This window comes from Heteronotia binoei, chromosome 1, assembly GCF_032191835.1.
Source record: "Heteronotia binoei isolate CCM8104 ecotype False Entrance Well chromosome 1, APGP_CSIRO_Hbin_v1, whole genome shotgun sequence".
In the NCBI taxonomy this organism is placed as follows: domain Eukaryota; kingdom Metazoa; phylum Chordata; class Lepidosauria; order Squamata; family Gekkonidae; genus Heteronotia; species Heteronotia binoei.
The window spans coordinates 144259763-144286906 of record NC_083223.1 but is presented as its reverse complement, the minus strand read 5'-3'; the positions used below and the strand labels follow the sequence as shown (position 1 = coordinate 144286906).

At 40.0% G+C, this 27144-nt stretch overlaps 1 protein-coding gene across 9 annotated transcripts in view; it reads right to left on the bottom strand.

Moving 5' to 3' along the window:
• QKI (QKI, KH domain containing RNA binding) overlaps positions 1-20997 on the bottom strand; it is a 231118-nt gene extending 210121 nt beyond the window's left edge. For 4 of the 9 annotated variants that reach the window (XR_009555581.1, XM_060241968.1, XM_060241987.1 and 1 more), the window contains exon 1: positions 19982-20997. Coding sequence is in view for 8 of the 9 variants with exons in the window: in XM_060241968.1 (XP_060097951.1) it covers positions 19982-20123 (142 nt within the window). In the remaining variant the exon portion in view is untranslated. The remainder of the gene's footprint in view (positions 1-19981) is intronic. The other 5 variants (XM_060241998.1, XM_060242008.1, XM_060242039.1 and 2 more) reach the window with 2 other exon arrangements.
• Between the last annotated feature and the right edge of the window lie 6147 nt (positions 20998-27144).

Here is a 27144-nt window from a genome sequence, read left to right as displayed (position 1 = left end):
GATAGAGGTAAGCAGGGCAAAAGGCTGTACATGTGGGAATACTGTATGGTAAAGGCAAGGATGAAGGCCAGCACAGTAGGCTGTGCAGATGAATTCGGGTGTCATTGTTCCAACTGCATTTTTTTAACCTTAGATAAAATGTTGTGGGTTGTTTTAACCTAAGACAATTTACAGCATTAGATAATGCCAATTCCTACATATACTGTAGACACTATAGCATTTTCAAGATTTTTTGTTTAAATGTATCTAATTTGGTGAACAATTAACCTGTTTCATGCTTAATGACAATACATTATAACATTGAAACACTGGGTTTTTTAAAAGTAAAGTTTAACTCATTGTGTTTCAGTCAAAATAATATAGGGGGTTTTGCTTGCTACAGAATTTGTTTTCTATCTTCAATACCTATTTTTTTTCCTACCTCCCAGATGGTAAAAATTAAGCTACACATGCTATGGTAGCAAAGGGTGCAGCAGTTTACATCTCTTTCTATAACACTAGATATGCTCACAACTGATCATCCCCCCCTCCACATCAAGTCACAGCCAACTTACAGTGACCCATAGGGTCTTCAACACAAGAGATGTTCAGAGGTTGTTTGCCACTGCCCCCCTCTGTACAGCAACCCTGGTATTCCATGTGGACTTCTATTCAAATACTAATAGGGCCTACCCTGCTTAGCTTCCAGGATTTTCCACACTAACCTGGATCATGCAGGTCAGGGCCACAATTTATCTTGTAGAACTCTAAGACATTTATATATATTTTTAAATTCCATAAATATACCAGATATTACACTAAATAATATTTATTATATTAAACTATAAATCATTCATTACATGATGATAAATCAAGTCAAAAGTTTATGTTTGAAAGGAAAGCACTACATGTTTCAATTTTTTCAACATTTCCATTCTTCCTGAAAAGAACAAAAACTCCACCCCCACCCAGCTTCAATTTCTGGAAATTTTTCATCTCTAGTTGTAATAGGGCTAAGTACATTTAAAGATAGTACTTTCAATAGCGCAATGTCATCATATACTTTACAGAATACCAACTTTGAGCAGTATTAATCACATTTAAATAAATATATACATGAAATTATGTTGTATATGTCTACAGTATACTCAGGATGTATCATTATGCTACAGATTTCCATAATTTTCCTAATTTTTTCCACTCAGCCCACCTTTGCATCGCTAGACTGAGAAAACACAATCTCATGTGGACATACATATTATGTGTAGACTTTTACAGGGTTGCCACTAAAAATTTTTTTTCATTTCCCTGGCTTTCCCTGACCAACATTTGTCAATATGGGCATTATGATACTGGCTGATTTGTTTTCAATTCCCTTCCTAATAATTCCCAGCATGGCGTTGGCCTTTTTTATTGCAAGCGCACACTGTCTTGACATTTTCAGTGAGTTATCTACCACGACCCCAAGATCGCTTTCTTGGTCAGCCTGCCAGTTCACACCCCATCAACTTGTATTTGTAGCTGGGATTCTTGGCCCCAATGTGCATTACTTTGCACTTGGCCACATTGAACCTCATCTGCCACGATGACGCCCACTCACCCAGCCTCAACAGATCCCTTTGCAGTACCTCACAATCCTCTCTGGTTCTCACCACCCTGAACAATTTAGTGTCATCTGCAAACTTGGCCACTTCACTGCTCACTCCCAACTCCAAATCATTTATGAACAAGTTAAAGAGCATGGGACCCAGTACAGAGCCCTGCGGCACCCCACTGCTCACCGTCCTCCACTGCGAAGACTGCCCATTTATACTCTGCTTCCTATTAATTATCCAGTTTTTGATCCACAAGAGGACCTTATGTTCTTATGTTCTTACCTGTCCTTTTACTCTCACGTACAACATGAAGGCTACAAGTTCCAAAGTCAATCAATTCTTTTCCTTCTTTACAGTCAAGATTGGTTTTAATTTCTTCTTTTAGTTTTCTCAGAAAAAAGTGATTTACATCTAGCCCATCCATAGATACTTGTAATAATTTTGCAACTGAGAAAGACATGTCTTCTTGAAACTTCTGAAGAGGGTCTTCAGCAGTAGCAGTTTGAAGAAAAACACTGGTTAGATACTGTGTGGAAACTTTATGACAGTAATCATCCCAAAAACTAATCACTAAATCCATCTGTTCCTTTTGAACCACCTTATTCAAAGCTTCATCAAAACAGATAACAAATGTTTGGCATTGTTTCAGTAAAAGATCAGAGAAATATGGTGCCAAGCCAAAAACAACAACATACAATTGATTTTGTTTTTCCAACATGGAACTGTTGAGTATCTGGTTATCTGAGAACATTCGCTTGAATAACTCACTGATGTTACAAGAGATAAATGACATCTTCTTCATCACCAGTTGCAAAGCCCACAGGCACTTTGATGTCCTGACACAGTCCTTGATTACATAGACAGTCATACTAGTTTGTGTGGTGGGTAATTCTTTGCCATTTTCATCACTCTGATCATGTTTTCCAGTTTTCACAGGGTCTGTCTCCGATTTTACTATCTGAACATGTATTTGGTTTTGAACTTAAACATATTACAATGGACTGTTGACTTAATTTTCAGGTTCTTTTGATGTAATGGTCCTTTTGCATGAGACTCCACAGCTCTAATTTTCATATTACTTAGTTCAAACGTTTTGCAGCACACTTTACAATAATCTTTGCACTTGTCTCCAGCAACTGGTGATAGCCACAAAACAAAGTCAGGATGAAGCTTGAAATCCAGCCACTGCATATTAAAACTGTCCTCTTAGAAGCCATCTTCAAAATGTGGTTTCAGATACAGCCATACACAGAACCACCTGCCTGGCACCAAGATGTTAGCAGATTTGGTTCCAGAAAGTGTAATGAGCAGATCAGCAGCAAGACAGGAGGTGGCGTTTCTGCAATCTAGAGAAGCAGACAACCCTCATTTACAACCTTTATGCATGAGAGAAGTCAGGAAAGAGGGTGAGAGAGCCTGTAAGCTCCAGCAGGAACAAGCAATCACATTTGCAAAATTTACTTTGCATGGTGCAGAGTACTTTGCATGGTGCTAGCTGTCTGTGAAATCCAACAGCGGCAAAACTCATTTGCAACTCTGTGCTGGGTTTAGAAAGAGACAAAACGTTCATTCCATACACAACCATGACCCAAAAACATGCTTATTTTTATATGTAAGTTAAATGCAATACTATCAGGTAGGGATAAAAACAGATGTTTAAAGCTTGTATATTGCTAAACTTAAACTAGCCTTAGAAATCATGCAGGGAAAGAGCTCAACAAACACATTAGGCTGCTTACTGGGGGTGGAGCTGAGAAAAAGGTGGAGCTGGGAAATAGCATCATTAAGTTTTACTTGTATTCTGCTACTTCCCTATTCCAGTTGCCACAAGAGCAGATCATGCTCTTGCAGCAGCAGGTCAAAAATCCACAGCTTGAATATATTTCAATCACAATTTCCCTGACTTCAGACCAATTTCCCTGACTTTTCCGGACCAATTTCCATTTCCCTGACTTTCCAGAAAGTGGCAACCCTGCTTTGATACAACTTTTCAGCCAATTATGTATGTGTGTATATATATATATATATAAATACACACACACACACACAATATACATATACAATAGCTTCTTTGTAAACTTTCTTTAATGGCCAAGAGCCAAGGAAAGGCAAGCATCTAAAATTTAGAAATCACATAATGCTAAACATACACTGCTATAAACAAATTTAATTAGCCTAACAGCCTTACCATAAAACCATTAGGCAACTCCTAATGTTTACCTAGTCATAAAAATACAAGCGCCAAGTTTTTCCTGTCAGCTCAACAGTTCACACTGCTTATGTTTGAGCTTGTCCTGTACTTAAATCTCAATGAGCTATACAACACCATTATCATTCCTTACTGTGGGGGTTTTCCACCAGTCTGACAAATCAATGCCATGGATGTTTAATTTACAATATTTAGATTCCACTCAGGAGAGGCAGAAGTCAAAGCAGCTCATCTCTCATTCCTCCACCTTATTTCTGTTCCCCCCTTTTGCCACTTAAATGAACACTCTATGATCTACTACCCCAACTCAGGTCTCAGTTTTGCCACACTTCAAAAAGCCAAATGAAGGGCACAACACCAGCCCAATAAGAAGACAAGATGGAACAGACATACTGCAAGAAAAATAGAAATAATTTTACATATCTGTCAAGGGCAAGTTTTGACATCTTAGCAATCAGCATCTAAACAGAAAAACTTCATACTCCTGTATACATTATCTTACAAGTCACATACAGATCTGCAGAGGCTAACAATATAACTTTCAGTATGACTTGATAACTTTTGCTATTTCTTGTTTATTAAGAAATCATATTCTTACATGTGCTTTGAGCTGTTAGTACCGTCAATACTTTAAATAAAACTAAAATATTTATTCCTACCATCCACAGGGCTGAAAAAAGCAGAAACTTTATACTTTCAAAGATTCCACTGCCAAGAAGGCTGCATAGGAACACTACTTCCCTCTGTTTTCCTTCCAGTTTGTACACAATGCTGGCAGATAACTTTGCCTTGCAAGGTGAAACTGACTTTCATACTGACAATGGAAACCACTGAAGTTTGACATACCTCAGCTGAAATTAGCATCACAGGCTACAGACAGACTTAGTTTGTAATTAATATAAGCACACTCCCTACCTTCCTTCTTTCATCTGGGGACAGATTCAAAGCTTCCTGTTTAATGTAAACCATAATTTGACACTTCTAAATCAGGCAAATTCATATGTCACAATGAAACCCCATTTGCATCAAATGAGGAAGTCTTCAATCTGTACCTGGCAGATGAAGAAGAATGGAGGCATCAAGCAAACCTGAAGAGTTTATAAGCTCTCATTTTCATACATCAAAATCTTTTGCTCTAATAGCGAAGTCAACCCATGTTTGGATACTTAAATTCTGTGACTGGAGCTGTGAACGGACAAAACAGATCTTTCTACAAACCTGAAAAAGGCCTCAGATTTAAAGAGAAATATAAAATCTATTTTAAAAAAAACTCAGGTGGCTTAAATAATGTCAAAATGATCAAAGCAGTGACTGTAGGTTTAAGTAACAGACTCCCTAAGTGGCTCTTGCTAGGCAACCACAGTTTTCAAGCTTTATAAATAAAAGCAGGAGCAGGGGCCTTTATAGGCCTATTTTGGCCTTTGAGGGAGGAGCCATCACAGCAAGGCCTAACTAGGGTTGCCAGCTCCAAGTTGGGAAATTTCTGGGGATTTTCTGATGATGTTTGAGAGGGCAAGGCTTGGGGAGCAGAGAGACCCCAGCTGAATATAATGCAATTGCCCAAAGCAACTATTTTCTATGACATTTATATTGCACACTAAGGGTACTGTTGTATGTATGCAATAATAACACAGTAGTAGTTATTGTAACACAGTGTTGGTTTCTGTTATGGCTCCCGCCTGGAGGTTGGGAACTTTAGGTCTGGAAAAAACCTCTTAATACTACCCAAATTGCATGACTCAACTACTAGGCCTGGCTGCTGGCTACTGTTCAACAGCAGCCAGCCTATGAAATCCAGTGTGTGGTATAGCAGATAAATATTTATTTAAATTTATATCCCGCCCTCTCCACAAGCGGACTCAGGGCGGCTAACAATCAATTATGTAGAACTATTTAAAATCAATAAAATACATTTAAAACATTTTGTAGTGCTATACATTTTGATATGGCGGGATCTTTTTCTGTTGATGATCCCATGATATTCATAGCTCCTCAGTGATGAGAGGTGGTGGTTCTCTCCCGGATCCAGGTGTTGAAGGCCTGTCAAAACAGTTCAGTTTTACAAGCCCTGCGGAATTGTGAAAGATTCCACAGGGCCCTTATGGCCTCTGGGAGGGCATTCCACATTTCTGGTGCCGCCACCAAAAAAGCCCTAGTCCGAGCTTCCTTTGGTCCAGGGATGGACAACATGTACAAAAGCTCACAATGCCCAGCTATTTCATGTTTTCCACTGGGTTTTAGGATTGAAGCAGTAACCATGAGATTTCTGTAATGAATGTCAATAAATCAAAAGTAGGTTTGCAACTTACAGATACACACCTGAACAACACCTGAACAGCATACACAAGATTGCTACAACTCAGACACTATCTCCAGTTTTTGATGCAACAGTTCAGAGCAAGACCTTAGGGACCGTCTCTCCCCACATGATCCCCAGAGTGTACTGAGATCGGGATCTCAAAATCTGCTCGTTATCCCCGGGCCAAAGGAAGCCCAGGGACAGGGCTTTCTCTGTAACGGCCCCTTTCTGGTGGAACCAGCTGCTGGAAGAGGTGAGGGCCCTGCGGGACCTTGGCCAGTTCTGCAGGGGCTGTAAGACAGCCCTCTTCCGGCTGGCCTATAACTAACTGGCATTGGAAACTGAGTGTAGTTTTAATAGACCACTGTTATATGTTTTATGTTAGATTTTATGTGCTGTGAGCCGCCCTGAGCCACTTCAGTGGGAAGGGTGGGATATAAATTGAAATAAACTTGAAACTTGAAGTTATCAGAGACTGTTAAACGAAATACTGCAAGAGTGCTAATGTTTTAAACATACCTTAAGTAAAAAAAAAAACACTTTGTGTTTGTTTATGCCCTTTATAAAGTTTATATCTGCGTTCCCTGGTATTACATTCTATAACACACATGGCCCAGTCCGATAAGGTGTCATTTATGTCAAATACGACCTTTATAACATTAGTTTGACACCCCTGTACATAGTCCACTGCCAACACAGAATATTTTGATCAACACAAGAACTGTAATGCTATGTGTTAATATTAACAGCCATGCTGAACAATGCAAGCCAAAAACTGAGACAAAAGCAGAAGTTACTTTATAAAATATGGAAAAACAAAAGTAAAATAAAATCTGACAAAAGATCAGACCTGACAAACCTCCGACTGCAATTATTTGCAATCCAACTAATCCTTTTCTATTCATTTGTCTCAGTCCTATACACATTAGGGGGAATAAACATGCATTCAGATTGTTAATAAGTATCTAGTTTCATGGCTCAGTCATTAGCTATATTTAAACATATAGAAGGCTGAGGACTGGTAAATGCCCTTTTAGAGTTGTTTGAATTTATTTCATCACTCAAAAAACCCAAATGTCATATCCCATACAAGAAGCTTAGTGAAAGGCTGCGCAAACAACTAGGAAAGATGAATCAATCCAATTCACTAACAGTTTTACAGATGTTAAAATCTTTACAAGAAGACTAAACGAGTGCTCTTTTAATAGAGTCTTACTTCCTTAGCAATCTTAATGTCTATCCTGAAGATGTATTTTTTTCTTTTCAAATAAAAAAATCTTACTATGTAAAAATTTTGAATGCTGAATACCTTCAATAGAAGATGTTTACTTTACAAATGGACATCTTAAAAACAGTAAAATACATCATAAGTTTTATCAACACAAGCTGCTGTTATAATCATTAAGAATTACCACAGGTGCACGTGCTCTAGTATACCTGGTTAAATTAAGAAAATGGCCATTTATTTTTAATTATGCAATGGTTTGTGTGCCTAACTCCTGATTAATATTTCAAAACATTTTTAAGACAAACAAATATGGGGTCCACCACCTTTGTGCTATAATCAAATCAAAGGTGGCACTAATTCCACAAGAATAACCAGTGTTAGGCTACTGCAGCCAAAAAACAACAGCAGGATTTAGTCTACAAAAGCTTATGCTACAATAAAAATGTGTTATTTAAGGTGCTACAAGACTCTCATTAATTAAAGATGGGAGTAACCACTCCTCCACTTTTACCATGAGAGCAGAAAACATCAGGATTACTGGCATTACAGCCTCTGTCAGTTTTAGACTCCTGAATACACAACTATGGAAATCTGACAGAATGTTTCTTTTTTTACTTAGTAAAGCACAGGACTGTAATCCCTCACAAGGAGGAGGAATCAGAGTTGGAAGGGACCTCCAGGGTCATCTAGTCCAATCCCCTGCACAAATCAGGAAATTCACAAATACCTCCTCTCACACACACACACACACACACACACTCCCCAATGACCCCTGCTCCAAGCCTAAAAGACAGCAAAAAAAAAATAATCCTCCAGGATCCCTTGCCAATCCAGCCTGGATAAACATTTCTAACTGACTCCACAGTGTCACAGCATTTTCCTGGGTGTGTAAGAAAGGGCCACAAGAACTAAGTACTGCTCTTCTTCTCATGATCTGCCTAATTCACAGAAACAGCATTGCTGTCAGATGGTCATCTAGCCTCTGTTTAAAAACCTCCAAGAAAGGAGAGTTCACCACCTCCAGAGGAAGCCTGTTCCACTGAGGAACTGCTCTGTCAGGAAGAAGGAGGAAGAAGAGATTGGATTTCTACCTCACCATTCACTCAGAATCTCAACAGTGGCTTACGATCTCCTTTCCCTTCAACAGACACATTGTGAGGCAGGAGGGGCTGCGAGAGCTCTCCAAGAACTGCTTGAGAGAAACAGCTCTGAGAGAGTTATGACTGACCCAAGGTCGTACCAGTAGCTGTATGTGGTAGTAGGGAATCAAACCTGGTTCTCCCAGATTAAAGTCCATGCACTTAGCCACTACACCAAACTGGCTCTCTTACCTCCGTATAACTAACTAGCTGCTATCCCTGAAGACTAACTTCAGAAGCAGTTTAGGAGGCTATCTTCTACAGCACCAACTTCCATTCAATTCATTACCATCAACTAACTTGCTGACAGTACTCAGCACTTCTGGACTGATAAATGACTTTGCTATTCATCCTATGTTAATCTGAAACTGATGTAAATGTGTCATTATGAACTGAAAAGCTCTTGGCAACATTAAAACTCAGTACTTACCAAGTAGACTCAGTGTGTATTAAATCTCCCACTGGAAACCAACATATTTCCTGAAGTCTTATGAATTAATTATACACAAATGTAAGAAACAAACTGTGTAAAAAAGTAAAGCATTTTACTTGCTTAAAATTATGCCCTAACAACACAACCATAATACATCTTGTTTAAACAGTGAACCAGCCTAAAATGCCCTTACAATAAAAAGTTTTATTAGCAGATAAATGTGGAATAGGCCTTATACTAGTTCTCTTGGGTTATCTACTGTTCCCATTAATAGTCACTTTTCAATATTTCAAATTAACTTCCATCTCAAGATTAAGTAGACAGTATCCAAAAATAGTATATAGGATCTGCATTAGGCACATATCCCCAAGTAAACTATTAATAGAAAGCAGAATTTTTGGTACAAACCCTTCAGTGCCAGTTTAGTAAATCACATAAGAAAACCAGTACAACAGCCATAAGGCACTATGAACTAGAAAATATGCTCAACTTTAATATTTAAAAAGAATAATCCCAAACAAATGAAAATACATATTCAAACATGTTAACGTTTTACAAACTTGCAGAGAAATCATCATGGCCAGACTGCTGCCAAAATAATTTAAATAAGGAATATCTACCTCAAAAAGGATAAAGGACCAAACTGCTCAGCAGCCACTTCAATGATTTTTCACCTCCCCAAAGAAAGGTTTTGATGGGAAAGAGGAGCTATCCGTTAGCTTCTAAAGGTACCCCTCACTGTTCAACCCTGATACACTGCAAGCCTTCCATAATTTAACAAATTCCTTTCCAATGCACCCTTTTCCACATTCCCCTGCTTGCCCTACAAAATCCTCTCATGCAACTACCCTTTACCTCCTGACAGTCTCCTTACCCATCTGCTTTTGAAAATTTAAACTGAATTGAAATTATAGACTGGGGATATAAACTTGTACTGTACAATAAAACAAACATAGTTTGCAGTGCATCTAATTACAAGAATAAAAGGCTTAAGCAATTGAAATATTTTACAAATCGAGGCAAGGAGGGAATCAAGGGTAAACATGGCAAAGTGTAGGGCTAAATGGATTTAAGAATGAATAGAAAAACAGTGCTTAAGAAAAACACTATAGAAATACGTGTTCAAAGCACTTCATGTGTACTACAACAGCAAACTCTACCAATACCCTGTAAGCAAGGCTACAAATGGAAACTAAGGCTTGCCCAAAGCTGTAAACATTTCACAACAAAGATGTGAAATTTCTGGAAGTTCTGAAAAACAGAAATGTGGGACAAGGGGGGAATATATGAAAGACCTACTTTTCCATCAAGTACAATTTATTTTTCTGTTTTTAGCTGGCATATTTATGCATTTTTGCCTTAGTTTTCCATTAGCTAAATTGTAAATATGCCCAATAGCTGAGAAAGATGCAAACTGTTGCAACTTCTGTTACCCTAGCATATGCATCTTAGCTCTCTGCCATCAGAACAGTAGAGAAACCGAGATGCTGAAATTAGAAAACAAGTTCCATATAAAGAATAGAAAGTCTGCTTGAACAGCCAGTTTCATACAGTCACTAGCATACTGGAATATCAAACAAAACTTTGTAATGCTGAAAACACTGAAATCTTTAATTATCAAACATGCCACAGAATGTTAATTGTTGACAAAAATGCATGTTTAAACAATAAATGTATTTTTCAAAACAGCTGGTATACAGCAACAGTATATTTGCATACAACAGTCCTACATAGCTTTCATGCTACACAGTTTTAGTAAACTTTGCCTTTGAAAGCATTTAACTAATTCCAAAAGTTTTAAATATCATCAGAGGGTTCCACCCCATTGCTCCCCAAATCATGCAATTTTTAATTCAGAAAAAAAACCCAAAAGAATTTCAGAAGTTATGTTTCTTTTCCCTATTTCCCCCCCCTTTCCCCCTAGTTCTTCTCATTTCTAAGCAGTACTTGGAATCTTAGGCAGGAAGAAAGAGCAGGACCTTCTTGATATACTCTCTTAAAACTGATTTCCAGACATCTTCCAAAAATTCATAGTCATCCAGTGACGTAACAGAAAAAATATATAGCTGAAAATTAGGAGCAGATAAAAGGTTGGTTGGAGGGTGGGAAGGAGAACAGGAAGAAGGTAAGATGAGGCTACGGGGGCTGCTAGGAAGAGGAAATTGCAAGGGGAGGGAGACATCGGGTAAGTGCAGTGCCCCCCACAAGTCTCTGAAGATTCCCCACTGCACAACTGGCCCAGCCCAGAGGACAGAACCATGTGGTTTCCTCTCAGGGAGGGAAGGAAGAAGGGAAAGCTGAAGAGAGTGCGGCAGATAAAAGCAGATTGGCTAATGGGTGGGAAAGACATGGAAGTGGGGAAAGGGGAGAGCTATTGGAGCTTTCAGGGAATGTAAAGAGGATAAAGTAGGAAATGAGATATCCCCCACAAGTCCCTGCAGGTCCTCCCACTTGCTAAGCCATAATTTAAGTATTTTCTTTCTACAAAGAAAAGAGGCCTTTCATAAGAGGTAAGACTCAATTTTAAGAGATATATTTGCATTAAATTCAGATTTCATGTTAAATCTGTTATTTTAAATGTTACAAAAGCTAAAGCTTCAAAATAATTTAAAATCTTATTTTAATTAAAAAACCCATTTTAAAAATGAGTTCCCCATCCCAATTTCAACTCTACAATACTGCAGACTAACAAGATCCACCATTATGATATGCCTTGGCATTTTCATTTGTCACTTATGGCCACTAAAACTGAATGCAAACATTAGAAAAATGGCTCATTTCTGCAAGAGCAACCTCTTAATCTCCTCCCTCAAAAAAGTGACCTAATGGAAGTTTGGTATAGTGGTTAAGTGTGTGGACTCTTATCTGGGAGAACCAGATGTGATTCCCCACTCCTCCACTTTTACCTGCTAGCATGGCCTTGGGTCAGCCACAGCTCTGGCAGAAGTTGTCCTTGAAAGGACAGCTGCTGTGAGAGCCCTCTCCAGCCCCACCCACCTCACAGGGTGTTTGTTGTGGGGGAGGAAGGTAAAGGAGATTGTGAGCCACTCTGAGACTCTTTGGAGTGGAGGGCGGGATATAAATCCAATATAAATCCAATATCATCATCATCAAGTTTGACATTTATACCAGATTTGAAATGGACAAGTTCTTGAACAAAAATCACCTGCCAAGTCAGAAAACTGCTGAATAGTTGGACACTCCCATCAAACACAGCAAAAGTTTCTACTTGGCCATATCCCTAATAATAGAACTGGCTATAATAAGATGGTGTCAGAAGGTGTCTTGCTGGGTTTCTGCACCACAAGTTGAGCACCTTTTGCTGACATTTTATTATGTTTGCATTAATGACCAAAGTAACAATGCCCAAATAAATCACCCGTCATACTTTTCAAGAATTTCATGTAAGTCTAACTGCAAAGCCCAAATATAGGATTAATTCTATTTAAGCTGAAATTTTAGGCTGCAACACCATTATGGAATAAAATGACTGCTTCTATGAAAGTCTCAAAAGAAGGTGACATTTGATGTGTGGCATATGGAGAAAATGTACCTGCATGTACCAATGGATTGAAAAAGAAGCACACTGCTGTCTTCAAAAGATCACTGTAGAAAATGGGGTTCTTCTGGTCTACTGTCACCTCACCAAATGCAGTAGCACCAGCAAATGCAAACACTACCTTTTACACAAAAACTTCCTTACATAACTTTACAAAGCCTGGAACCAGAAATCCCCCTTGACAACCCACCCCAACAACTATGATGTATGCATAAACTTAATTATCAGATATACCCATGGTTTTCTGTTTCATTGTGTAATGTATAATTCTCGATAAAATGTTAGTAATTTCAAACATGGTGGGGGAGCCACAGAGTAGCAAGACAAGGTACTTCGCACAAGGAACTATAAAACAGCTACAGTATTGTGCTCGCATACTCATACTGTTTATTATCTGTACTCAGAACACAGCTATTTACACTATGTGCTCACTTTCTATCCTGTTTTAAACATGCAATAATTCCTTAGGAGCACCTATATTTCTAGTTCTTATGTCATATAAAATCACATTTTGCAATTTTACAACAAATACTTCCAAGTTCAATCTCCCCAAATAGCTTCAGATGGTATCCGTGTTGGTCTGCAATAGAACAGTTAGATTTGAGCCCAGAAGCACCTCAGAGATCAACAAGAGTTTCAGGATATAAGCTTTTCAGAGTCAAATCTCCCTTCATCAGACACCAAACAATAGTTCTGAACACATAAGTAAAGAGACAGAATTCCATTTGAGACAACTGACCTATCATAAAAGGTCTCACTGCACACACACTCAGAATATTTCTTCATCCTTACATATTCTGAAAAACAAGACGTGCTCACAGTGCCTGTTATTTCTTACTTATTCACAATATAGCAGTTTTGTAAGTAATGAAAATCAAATCTATCCTACACAGCTCAATATTTAAATTTCTCCTACTTCTGGAAGAAAAGCAACACCTCAAAAGATTTAGTTGTTCTTTCTACTTGTTGCAATTCAGCTAACAATGGACCACTGCCTAACAAAGACCGGTATTTAAATAGCTATTTTAGTAAACTGTTCGGGCATACTCAGTGGGGTTTTCTACTTCTTTCCCCTCAAGAAAAAAAAAACACCCAGATTAGATCCCTTTTGGGGATGCAAAATTAATTTGGTAGCTTTTCTGGGGTCAATCAAAAACCCTGAAACACAGTAAAAATCAAGGTTATTGTAAGAAATAAACCTCCTTCAACTGCTCCCTACCTTGTCCTCACACCGTCGCCCCTAGCAACTTCCATACTGCTTCAAGCATCAGGCCAGGTAAAGTTCTAAGCAGTGAACACTGTACTGTACCAAATAAGTCACTCTTTTACTGCGCCACTAGTTTTTTTTGCTACTGCAACTTACCACCACAAGTTTCCTGGTACCATTTGCCAACAAACTCAGAGCCAGAATTTCCCAAACTTTAATTTATTAATAATTTTACAAATGCAATCACATGTTTCACGTTTCTAACCATCATAAGAAAGTGCATAAATCTCCTACAATAAATCTCTAGTTTCAAAGTACTTTTTCAATGTATAATTTCTACAGAGTATTATACATACACAAACATAAATGATGCTAGGGAGAAAGGCAGAAAATAATTGCTTGAAATATCTATAAACACTATAACTTAGCATTAGTTTATACCTTTGTAACTCACAATACTGACAATGTCGCACTATATTGAAATCTAAACTCACAAGATTAACAGGAAAGTTTGCATGAATAATGCTTTGTGCTATTTGTCCCTAGCACTGAGATACTTGGGTAACACAAGCGGAGATTCTAGAAAGGCAGTGGTGAGATCCTCCTTTAAATAAATTTGATTATGTTGTTTCTCTCTCTAAAATAAGCACTAGTTTTCCATGTAAATAACAATGTATTCTTACTGATCTGGACAACAAATGGATGCCAAAATTCTTGTGAGTTTGTACCATTTAATCAAAAGCAGCATAAATTTCATCCATTAGTTTCTTTTCTTAGCTTTATCACAGCAAGGATTCTAAAAGATCAACATTACGGGTATCCTGTGCTTTAACAAGATTAACACAACTAGTTGGTTTATCAGCAAAGTCTCCTACTACAATTTTGAAGTCCTAGAATTTTGTTTAACAAGTATTAACACAAAATGTTGGTTCCTATATTTCAGTTCCACTAATGGAACCCACATAAAGAATTTTGTTTAACAAGTATTAACACAAAATGTTGGTTCCTATATTTCAGTTCCACTAATGGAACCCACATAAAGTATTCCAGTAGTTCAAGAAGTCTTGTACCAGTGGATAAACCTCTTCTACCAGTAAACTATTCCTTATATCAGAGGAAGAGGTTCCACTATTACCAAAACAGATATGCAGGACCCAACCCAGAGTATTTCATAACTTCTCTTTTCTAAAAAATAAATAGGTCCTGTCATTTAACAATTATACCAAAGTGCCTTGGTAACTAAAGGGAAAGAAAAAACATTAAAACCCGTGCTCCTTGGATGTTTGCATGCAGCAGGTATATTACCCTTTACCTTAAAAGGGACCCCAGAAGTAATTTAAACACCAGTAACTGGAAAGAAATTCTGATAAATATGTATCCATAAAATTCTAGATTTACATTTCCCTCTGCTGAATACTATGAGCTAAATGTAACAAGAAATAAAGGACCTCTCCTCATATGCAATAACGAACACATTCAGTAACACAGAGTAAAATCAAGAGTTACTAACATTTTTCAAATATAACTAACTACATTTACATGTGCTTCTAAGTGAATAGATGTTAAACATATTTTCAAAAAGCCAGATGCTATACACAATACAACAGTAATAAACTACAACAGCTTGTAGTTACCATATCATGCAGAATGTTTTTTATCGCTCAACTATAAAAGTATGAAGTGTATTTGGAAACTCATGCACTTATTAATTTCTTACCCTAAACTAAAACAGAAAAAAAGTATTAAATCCCAAAGTTTGGTATGCTAGAAGGAACCATGCTAACTGACACACCAGTATATCACAAGCCATGAAAAGTACAACTTTTTTTCAACCATGTTATAACATTATAGTTACAAACAGAGCAATGTTCCCTCTAAGCTGCAGGGTCTTGTGAGCAAAAATTCTACTTCCTGAGCTACTGGCACTAAATTGTGAGCTACTGCATAAATTAGTGTGCTCTGGGGTCATCCTTCCTGAGCCAAGTCAAAAATGTGTGAACTGGAGGCTAAAAATCTGTGAGCTAGCTCATGCTATCTCAGTTTAGAGGGAACACGGAAAGGGAGTTGTGTGTTATTTAGCAAACTGGGGGGAAACGTTTCCTTACTAAATGGTATTTGCCTTGACTTTAATATCATGTAAGAAACATTGAATATTTCAGATCATTCTCAAGGGCAAAAGTAGTTTTGTTTCTAGTGTGACCACAATGTGGCCTTTATTAAGATCCTTTTAGTGGTTAAATACCTGAACATAGTATACTACTAATGTGTAAACACCACAAGGCCTGAGCCATACTTTTACTTCTGAGAGATGAATTTTAGTTGCTAGAGAGTATGTGTCAGAGAGAGTTGCAACGAAAGCCAGCTGGATATGAAATTCTGATGCAGAACCTTATTGTCAGTTGCTTGCATGCTTCGGTTCAACAGCATGCAGAGATATGAGGAAAAAACAGATAATGCCTATAAAATATGACATCAGAAATGATCATGTGTGTGCTACTTTGGGTGAAAAAACTGCAACAGCCAAGGTACTAGGCTTCTGATTGCTCATCTCTGCTAAAAACTGACACACATACAAAGGGTCCTCTCGTACAGAGAAGTTGTTTTGGAAAAGACTCACTAAAGACAAAAGGAAAGCAAGATAGTCTGAAAAGGTGCTTAAACTCCACCACCATCATGCCCAGAATTGTACATGTCACCACTGAGACCCAAAACCTAAATGTTTTCCCAATGAAGAATGAAAGCAATAGGGAAAATGATATTTTAATACATGCTACTGTTTGTCTAGACATGAGGGGAACTACTTTCAAGGCTCTTGTTTATGATGAAAATGTCAGTTTCATCGAAGTTGTAATTTAATCTTCCTATTTTTAAAAAGCTTCCATTTATAACCTCAAGAAAGATTCTTATAAAGACTGGAATAAAGCGAGTTCCCACAGCCAGCTAAGGACTGGATGCATAAAGACTTCAGAACAATTCTTTTAATAACTGAGCATGTAAGTGGGATTCCAGGTGATATTAACATCCTGTTTTTCACTGTCAGAGATATTACAAGTACTGCAAAATCATTTATCTTCAGTTTGTTTACTAAAGCAAGCACCTTCAACAAGTACAGTTTTTAAATAGTTTCCTGAAGGTAATGCTCTGGTAAACAAAATTTGTAATAGTTAAAAGACTTCACAAATAATTTCATTTTGAGATTCAGAATCCATGAACACAAAACTGGTTTTCTTTTTCTGCTGGTATGTATTCCATATGAAAGTAGCACTAGCCATGAAGTTGGTTTTTTTTAAAAAAACCTGTCATGTCTGACCGCAGCATTTATGCACTCATTTTAATTTCTTACTAAATTCAATTCTGAAATTATATTAAAGGCTTAAAATTCACTGGGGCCTCAATCTAAATATATTTAAAATTCCAGATTTTAAGAAAATCTGAAATGTGTACAACATCTGGTTCTTTTAACATACCGCTAGTCGGTAGATAATACCTGGATCCCTTACAAAAGATTTAAGTATCTCACTCAGATGATTGGGGGGGGGGGACCATGATGTAAGATGAATTTGATGTTTTCCATTGGGGGGAACAACTTCCGCTTTTGAAAATGCTTCTGTGAAAAATCCATGGTCCCAGAAAACAATTGCAGGAAACAAAGCCTCAATTTAATGAAAGCCTTCCTCCTCTCCTCTACAGGCTGCCATTAGCCAACAGAAAAAGCTAATGTTTATTCATCTCTCTAGAGATCCTTTCTATTAAATACAACGTTTACTACCAAGTAAAAACTTAATGCTTAAGAGAATAAGAACCTGCTCGCTGCAAATGATTTCAAATATCTTCCCTTTACCTCATAATATTTAAAAGATAAGTTATTTCAAACTATGTAATAAATCCTGAGCCTTTAGTAATGAAAGGATATACAGTTTTTAACCATTTCAATCAAATGTTCTAAGCCTCGGCTGGTCAGCTTTTGCTTTGTATGGTTTTTTCCAAGCTTGAATAGCGGCAAAAACCTTCTTAATAGTTAAGAGTAAAAAATAACAGCGAATTACACCAATGCTATACGTTAACTTTCTGTCTCCTACTTTAAAAAATATTGAGCAATCAATGTGTTTAATGTTTCTCATTAAATATCTATGAATATGAAAATTTCCAGATATCCCCAAGGAAAAAATATAACTCTCTCTTCTCTAGAGTTTCTGAAGACTAGTGTTTACACTAATTTAATGGCACTGTGTCGACTTCTAAAAGTTGCACAACCTACCTACCATGTTTTAGAGAAGAGAGTGTGAAAGTGTATCACTAAACAAAGTTAAAACTAAAGCATGTATGTCAGTGTTTTAACTTCCACATCACACACAATTCTAAAGTCCTCTGCAAGTTAGCTAATTTTGGTATAAAGGTTTATAAATTAACTGGATTTTAACCTCTTTTTTTCCCCGAAAAGAAAGAACGGGCGCCCCTTAGTGTCCAAATATTAAAACATTTAGATCAGTCACTGAATTTGCATAGAACATTTTTTTTAACATTCCAGAAAGTTTTCTGCCTTTGCAGCTCTCCCACCCATGAGCCAACACAAACAGGAAAAGCAGAAAGATTTAAAGAGACAGCTAAACTTTTCCTTTGGGCTACCTAGAAAGGGAATAGATTGGGTGGAAGAGGCAGAACAAGAAAAAGTTTTAGCCTTGTTTTCTTCTAGTCCTGGCTTTGAACTTTTAAACAAAGTACTTTCTGCTACACAAAAACACACATAGCTCCATATTCAAGAAGTGTTGTGACCTCACATTCTTGTTGCAGTATATTTTTGAGTGCAGAGACATTCTACTCCCTTAGTTCCTGTAACAGAGGTGCTGTTATCTCTGTTTCCAAAAACAGATTTTGTTAACTCATAAACTTTTAAAAATCCATTGACGCAATAATATTCAATTTCATTTCTTTAGACCCTGTTTGAGTTAATTTCTTAACTTCTTACTACAGAATATTTCCATAAAATGTTTATGAATGGAAACAACTTTCAAACTAGCATCCTTGCACTACCTATCTAGTTTTTAACATAGCTATCAAAATAGCGATTATTCATGAATATAATTCCAGTCTGATTTGCTCTCTGCAGCCACTTGCTTCAACCAAATGCTAAATATACCATTTCCATTCCAAATGTAAAGAAATACTTAAGAGCAGGAAGAGTTCTGCATACAATAAGCAAATCAAAGTACCCCAACCAGAAATTGAAACTGCAAATCAATGCATTTCATATCCAACCATAAGATTACCAGCCATCAAGCTCCACATATTTTGACTAAAAATAAAAGAATCTACATCTTGAACAGAATCCAAGTAAACTCAATACAATATATAATTAAGACAATATACTAGAAAACATTTTTGTGAAGCCTCTGGTTGCAATCCTCAAGTAATTTAAATCTACAGAACAATTTGGAATAAACTGTTTCAAGATTGCATACCAAAAATGTGACCAAGATAACTCTTTGCAACCATGATCTTGATCTGGGAGATAGTGGAAGAGAGGTATACCCCACACTGTATAGGCTGGAATCTCGAGTGAGTATTCAAGCACTTTTTAGTGTTTTACTTTTGGTGTTCCAGTGCAGATCCTTCAGGATACAAGCCAGGGAAGTTCAGTCTCTGTTTACACACATCAAGTTGAAAGGGTTTACTCCTTTTTTGCGACCGGGAAATGTCCTGGAGAGAACTAAGCCTTCTGGTCTTGTCAGTACGTTTCAACCACTTCCCAGCAACAGCAAAATCTCAACAAAATCACCCCATTCCTCATTTCTTTAGTCTACAAAACTAAGTTGCCTATAAAAACCTCTTCAAGTCCCACCACTTAGTCATCTACGCTCTCGCACTTCATAACGTGGATTCAGGAGTCTGTGTCCCTTTTGCCGCCGCCCCCCCCCTCCCCATAACCTCTCGGGCTTTTTACTTCTCGTCTCTCTAAATGCGGCGTCTGCGTCTCCCCTGAGGAGCAAAATAACAAGAGAACACCAGCACACAAAGAGAGATTTCATTGACTCCCAGGCTCTTAACCCTGAAAGGCTGAAACTTCGGTGGAAAGACTTCCCGCTTCCCGTCTTTTGTTTATGGGGCGGGATGCAAGGCCAAGAGGCGCCATTGAAGGGCCGAAGTGAGGGGGGGGGAGAGAATCCGCCCTCATCTCCGGGCCAGAAATAGGAAGAGCAAAAGGGATCCATATAAGAGTACAAGGGCCTAAACTGGGGGGGGGGGGGTCAGTCTGTTCCCCACCCTCTTCTCAGCCACTATCACAGAGTTGCTTTTGGACGCTCTCTGTGTCCGCCTCTCCCCACCCGTTTTTACCTTCGTCCAGCAGTCTCTCGAGGTGGTTGAATATCCCACAGAAGTTGGGGAGGCTGCTCATGAGCTTCTTGTCGTTCATCAGCTGCATCAGGTAATCGGGGCTCGGCTTGGGCTTCTCCTTGGTTTCCATTTCCCCAACCATATTCCAAGCGCACGGAGACAGCGAGCGAGCGCCCGCACCAGCACTCACCCAACCACCGCACTGGGCGCCCGCCAGGCGGGGAAGAGACAGGGTGTGTATGTGGGGCGGGAGGAAGGCCTCTTCCCCCCCTAAAATCTGGGGAGGGGGAGGAGGGAGCGGGAAAAAGGGGGTGCCGTGACCGTCGACCAAGAAGCCACCGGAAGATGCCGCCGGGTCCCAGGCGGTGGAGAAAAATACGGGGGGAAAGTCGGAGACCGCCACCCCCCCAACCCCTACTCCGCTCTCGCCACGGTCGAGGGCTGCGCCCTAGTCTTCCTCCAGCTCGTTTACTCAGAGATCTTCCGCCGCCGTTTCTCCCTCTTCCTGTAGCCGCTCCCACTGGAAGCCTTTCCCCAGCGCCGTGCGCCAGCGGCCGGCGCAGTCGTCGGTATTTCCCCCTCCTCTTCCTCTCTGGCTCTCCTTCCCCTCAGCACACGCAGACGCTGGTCGCGGCTCCTTCTCCTCGGCGCTGCTGCTGCTGCTGCTGCTGCTGCCGCCCCCCGGTCTGTCTCCGCGGCAGGGGAGGGAGGGAGGCAGGCAGGCAAATGGGGGCGGGCTTGGCTACTGTTTCTCGAGGAGTCCCCGCCGCCGCCACTGCTTGTAAGGCTGTTCCCGGTCACCGGTGGTGCTTCTGTTTCTGGTGGTGGTGCCGCCGCCTCGCCTCTCGCTCCGCCTGCCTCCCTCCCCTCCCGCTGGTGCCGTTTCCTTGTGGCTGGCGAATCTCAACCGAGCTGTAGCCGCCGTACCTCTTTTCTCGTCGTCGTCGTCTCCGTCTTCTTCCTCCTCCTCAATTCGCTTCAGTTCAGGCTGTGCTGGCGGCGGCAGGCAACAGCGGCGGGAAGGGGAGGGGACAGGGGCCGGGGAGGGAGCAGCCAAGGAGCAGGGGCGGGGCGGCCGTTAATCAGAGGGCGGTGGCGGCGCCGCCACTTGGCGGATTCAGCCCGCCCCGCCCCTGCCGCTCGCTTGAGAGACTTGGGACTCGGCTGACTACCCACGAGGGGGACGGCCGGGGAAAGAGAGGTTCTTGTTGGTGTGAGCCAGAAAAAAATCGCAGAGCGAGCGAGCGGGCTCGCGGCTTCCCGTTCCCCAGTTGTCTGTGCTTTGGTGTGACTAACTGGCGCGCGGCCACATACACAGCAAGGCTCACGGTATTGCCTACTACACTTTCACGCTCCAGATGGTTTTTGCAGGGGAGTGAAAACTCTGTGCGTGTTCCCCTTCCCTCTGTTTTTAATGAGAGAGACCACGAGAAACTCCTCAGGGAGCGGGGGGGGGGGGACTCCTGTTACTTCACCGACCTAACGTTGGGGAGGTGCTCGGTCACGTGCTGCTAGCGGGGGAAGTCCCGATTTTTGTGTTACAACTAGCACGCATGCGTGCAGTGTTTTCTCTCACACGGTTTCTTACGCACAGATATATATTTATTTATATGCGGGCGGGCGAGCGAGCGCGCGGGCTCGCGCTTTCAATTGTGTCGCGGCGGCCGCAGCCCTTCCTCTCCTAAGGTGTAAGGAATGAGGCGGGGCTGAGATGAGCACGGTGCGCTTGCGCGGGCGGCACAAGGAGGGGGTTGCTTCACGAGGAGCAGTTTGTTCTCTACCCCTTTAAAGTGGCCCCGAGGGCCGCCTAGAAGAGCGGCGTTCCTGTGGAAGTGGCTGCGGGCAGTGGAGGTCAAGCTAGCACTTGGAGAAAGAAGGGGGGGGGTGCAGAATAGCCTACACTCTGGCCTATTAAGCAGATTCCGGCGTGTTCCGTTTGTTCTCGGCGAAATCATGTTGTGAGGTGTATATCTTACACGGGGGGAAGACGTCTGTGAGTCTGACGTTTCTGACACAAAGCTGCGCCATTTCCTCTTCCAGCAACACATGAGACCGACCCCCGCTCGGCTCACGAAGGCTGACGTGTTTTGAGCACCCGCTGGTGCTCCGTTTGGTAGCGGCCATGCACACGGGCTACCTGAACGCCTCTCCCTCTCTTAGTGCGTTCGCACGAGAAGTTTTCAGTCACGCTTGCCGGGTCTGTCTAGTCGGCTCTTTCCTTAGCCTCTTGTGGTCTGTTTGCAAGTCCGGACAGAAGTTTCCCTTTCAGTTGCCAGACGGTGGTGGTGGTGGTGGTGGTGCCGCCGCCGCCTTGCCTCTCGCTCCGCCTGCCTCCCTCCCCTCCCGCTGGTGCCGTTTCCTTGTGGCTGGCGAGTCTCGAAGCCGGAGGGACCGATTTGAATGTCTTGAGGGGACCTCGGTCGCCCGGGAGCGGGTTGGCACGCTTCCCTCTGTCATAGTATCATCTTTCCTGAAGTCCGGCCGCCGAACGACAAGGGGCTCGCAGCGGCTCTCTTGAACGCTACGAACCGACAAAGATAGGTCACGCGGCTTTTGGGGCTGGGGCGCAACCGTGGCGCTTCTGCCAGTCAGGATCTCTCCTGTCGCCTCCAACAAAACAGCTCGAGCAGCTACTCTCGCGTCCGCCGCTAGCCCGGCAGGGTCGACTGCAAAAGTGACGGTCTGCCGTTTACTGCCTCCCTTGAACTCCTGTGTCCTACTGCCAAGGACGTTGGTTACCTGATCCTGTACATGTCACTGTCTGCAGTATTTGTAGCCTCCCCTCGCCCTTCTTTCTTTTCAGACCTTAACAAGAGCTCCGCAGCGGCAGAAGGCTAGAAATAACTCTGCCTATCTCCTGCTCTCCGCAATGCGTTTCCCTCTTTTTAAAAAATCCTAAAATGTTGGGGTTATTATAAACAGTAGTTTGAATCTGAGGCAGTAGAAGCAGAGAAGTTCGTCTTTCCCAACTGGAAGTTTGGACTGTGCTGTCATGCGTTAAATTTGTCAGGGCTTATTAATTTCTCGTGTTCAAAAGGTATCTTTGCTGTGAACACAATTTTGTGCTTCCATACTTGGGAGTGAGGCCCATAAAGCAGAGTAAAACTTACTTCCAAGTAAACATCCATAGGCCCAGATTGTAAAAGGCACAGCTAAATAGATTAGGTAAGAAAACTTTTTCATGATTGCTTCTTATACCAAGCATATTTTCCTGAAAGTCCAGTAGATTTCATAGGAGTTTGACAAATACCGGCTGTGGTACTGCCAGATCATATGTGTGTTTACTAAAAGTATTTCCTGCTTTAACAGGTCTTTACCATCAGGTAAGCATCACCAGGTTGTTTAGAAACCAGTGTATAAAACACAATACTCTTGTCTCAGTATATAATTCTAAATTCTCAAAGAAGACAATATTGATCATATCTTAACGCTTATAACAACTGTTTTGCTAGGCTACTTTAAATGCTTTTTCACAATATTTGTCATTTTTATATAACTGCTTGTTCAAATTTTATGGCTCCATATAAGGTACAATGCCAATATTAAATCAAACGTCTGTCTTGAAATGTAGAAGGAAGTAACCTGACAGATTAACAAAAAGTGGTGTGCAGGGTGTTTTTTCCATTTGAGAGTATAAACATTAATTCAGTTATAAAGTACTAATTTTGGAAGATAGTGCTTAATATGAATGCAATAAGCAAAGTATTGACACAAATAGGCTCACTTTTTGAAATGTGTATATTACTTTTTTGTTGTTGCTTGGGAAAAAAACATCTTGCAAACCAATCGTAACATGCTTACTTAGCTGTAAATCCCACTACCTCAAAGGGGTTTACTTTCTAATAAGTACATCTAGGAGTATGAAGTAGCACCTTTAAGAGGAGATGGAGATAAGCATGATGGGGCCCTTCACGTCTCCTCTGCTCATCATAGGAGCTGCAGATTCTGTTACAAAAAAGGGGGCAGTAGAGGTAAGGGGTTCGCTGTCTCCCCCACGTTTGAGGACTTTCTTCCCAGCCTGGCATACTTCTGGGATCAGAGAGAGACTGGGTGAAAAATGCCTATTGCACTTGAGTGTAGGTAAGATAGGGCAGGATTCACTTCCAGTCACTTGCACATCTTATTAGACTCATCACATTTTAAATACAACTTGCACAGGCAGGGCTGCCCTTACATGGCCCTAATGCTCTTCTTGGCTGGATGATACCTTTAGATTTCAGAGATGTTTTATGATGTCTGAAGACAGAAATAAAAGGCTTCAAACTGACCCTTTTGAATTACATGTATTTTTAGATATATGCATTGTGTGTCTGTTCTTAAAACAATTCCTAGGAGTGTAATTGTCGTTAACTGAGTTGGTTAACTTATTTAAATGATATCAGCATTCTAAGAACTTGCTTATTCAGGTTATTCACTGATTCTTTTCTGTTTGCTTCTTTGTTTAAGGATCTACCAGCACTTTTTAAACTTTCTTTCAAGTAACTGTTCTTTTCTTATGTACATATGTGCACTTGGTTCACATTTTCTTTTCAGAAAGATCCTCATGCTTTCACAAATCCTGATTAATATTCTCACTAGGCAACTGCCCCAATTAGCATGGGATTGTTCTGTTCTTCCCATTGAAACAACAACAAAGAGGGGACATAACTCTCCTTGTGACCCTTTTGCACCAAATTTGGTGATCACATGTGTCTAGGTGTCACCTAGTCTTACAGCTTTATCTTATTTTCTTTCATTTTCTTTCCCTAAAATAGAAAGTTGCTTCAGTCAATAACAACCTTTGCAGAATTTGCAAGTCAATTTAGTTAGTAACAGCGGTAAGCTACAGGTATCTTGAGAGCTACACACCAGCTAGGTCTATCATGTTCTGACTTCTTTTAAGAGCTTTTTCAGCCAATGTTTCCTTTACTGTTAAAAATCACTCCCCCCCCCCCCAAAAAAAGCATCTTTAAGCATTGTCTGGCTTCATTGTGATCATTCTATCTGCCAAAAGTCTATTGACATTCCTCTGCCTTGCTGGTAGTGCTGACCTGATTTTCAACTTTGCTAAAAATCTGATCATCCACATGTGGAATAAAGTCGCAACTCATTTAACAAAGGCCAGTAAATAATTTCTTTCCTGCTAGTAGTATTTGGGGGGGTTTTGGAGGGGGGAAGGGGAGAGGAACGGTGAAGGACTAAAGATAGCAAATTAACCTGGCTGGTTTTTTTAAAAAAATAATTAATTTATTTTATTGGATTTATATCCTGCCCTCCCCGCCAAAGCAGGCTCAGGGCAGCTCACAACAGTAAAAACATGTACAGATATTAAACATTAACTAATTAAAACCTTAAACAATATAACAATTAAAACATTTTAAAAACAATTTGGTGCTAATAATACATTCCAATACTTTTTAAAATGTAATACAATTTTTATTCAGTAAAAACAAGCTGAGTACAAGCTTTACAAATTTGTCTGCAATTCTATAAACAAATCATACAGACATTATGTTCATTTCACCATGCTAGTCAGAATAACGTTCCTTTCATTTATCTAACCACTCCTCTTTGCTTGGAGGTATGTTCTGTTATCCTTGCCATATACTATTTTTCAGTGTCTATGGGAGGGTCATAACATTTTGCTTTTTATTTGGTTATGAACTTCCAATATTCAGCAATGGTTTTAGAAAGCCAGTCTCTCATATATAGGTATGATATTTTATATATCACCTATGCTCACCAGTCTGAGTTTGGGCACATCGCAAAATATAATTAGATACAATAAAAATCCAAATTACAGTGCAAAAAGTATTTGAGCACTTACCTCGGGTTCTTCCCCATCCCCTTTGACTTCTAGAGACTTCAAATCAAGAATTATATTTGTCAATAAATTCCTAGGATCTACAGTATCAACTGCCATCATTCAGGACCTAACCAGATCCTTTGGATTCAGGAATAAGACAGAATTTCATACAGGCTTCAGCAGTATGTACCCAGATTCTAATCTGGTTATAAGTAAATTTAACTAGTTTTAACAGAACACATGCTGAAGAATTTAACTAGTGTGGTATGATGAAATCCATATTTCTTTGAAGTAGATTATATATAGTTTAAAGGCCAGGAGAAGTGTTCACAAAAATATTAACTGGGATGGAAATGTACTTAAAATCACTCAATGCTGGCATCAGCCATACATGGAACTTTTTTAAAAAATTGACTAGGTGCCAACAGTAAATATGGAAGTAGCAAAGTATCTTGGATTTTTCAAGTCTTGTGCTAAACCATTTTGTTTAGAATTTAGTTCAGATCAGTCCTGTAGAAACAGATTGCTTTTCCAGATGATTGCCTAAAGCAAGATTTGGGAGTCCCACTTCACAATCTCCCTCTGTTGTTCCAGTTGGGGGTGGAATTTCCCACTTAGCCCACTTCAACTGTTGATTGTCCTGAAGAAGCAAAACAATATCACCATTTGCTATCCTGGGATGTGCTCCCCTAAAAAAACATGCAGATAGTTCTGTGAGCCCATGAGAATTTTAGACTTGCCATTCCCCCCTCTTCAAACAGTAACCCTTTACATAGTGAGATTGTTTAGAAAACTGAGAGGAGTTTGATTACAGCAGAAAGGGAAAAGGTCCAGCCTTCTATTGGACTAACACAATCCCTCTTGCATAAATTTAAGCAGCTCTTTGGATTCCAACTATTTCACATAGGTACAAAATGAGATGTACAGGAATATAACACAATATTTTTGTCCTTGCGAAACTCATTATGCATAAGAAAGAAGCACCAAATTCGCAAACATAACATGGGGCCTAATAGCAAATGAAATGGCATAATGGTGGCATAATGCTTTTTAAAAAGGTAATTGCATTGAAATTCTAGGGACAATAGCTTGGGAAGCAATTGTACTCTTCTGCCTAGAGCTAATAGGAACTATTTTGGAGGTGTGTGTGTGTTTTAAATTTCCTTCCAGACTACACAGGTGAAAAGACAAGCGCTAGGTCTGCACAAGGGGATTGTTTCATGTAAGTACTTCACTGAATTGTAACATCAAATGTTGACTTGCATGTGTGACCACATATATTGTCATAACCTCAGTGATTCATACCTTCAACTAATGGTATATTTATCATATTAGCACACCTCTTCTCTGAGGAGCTGGAGCCAGTATAACTGAGCTA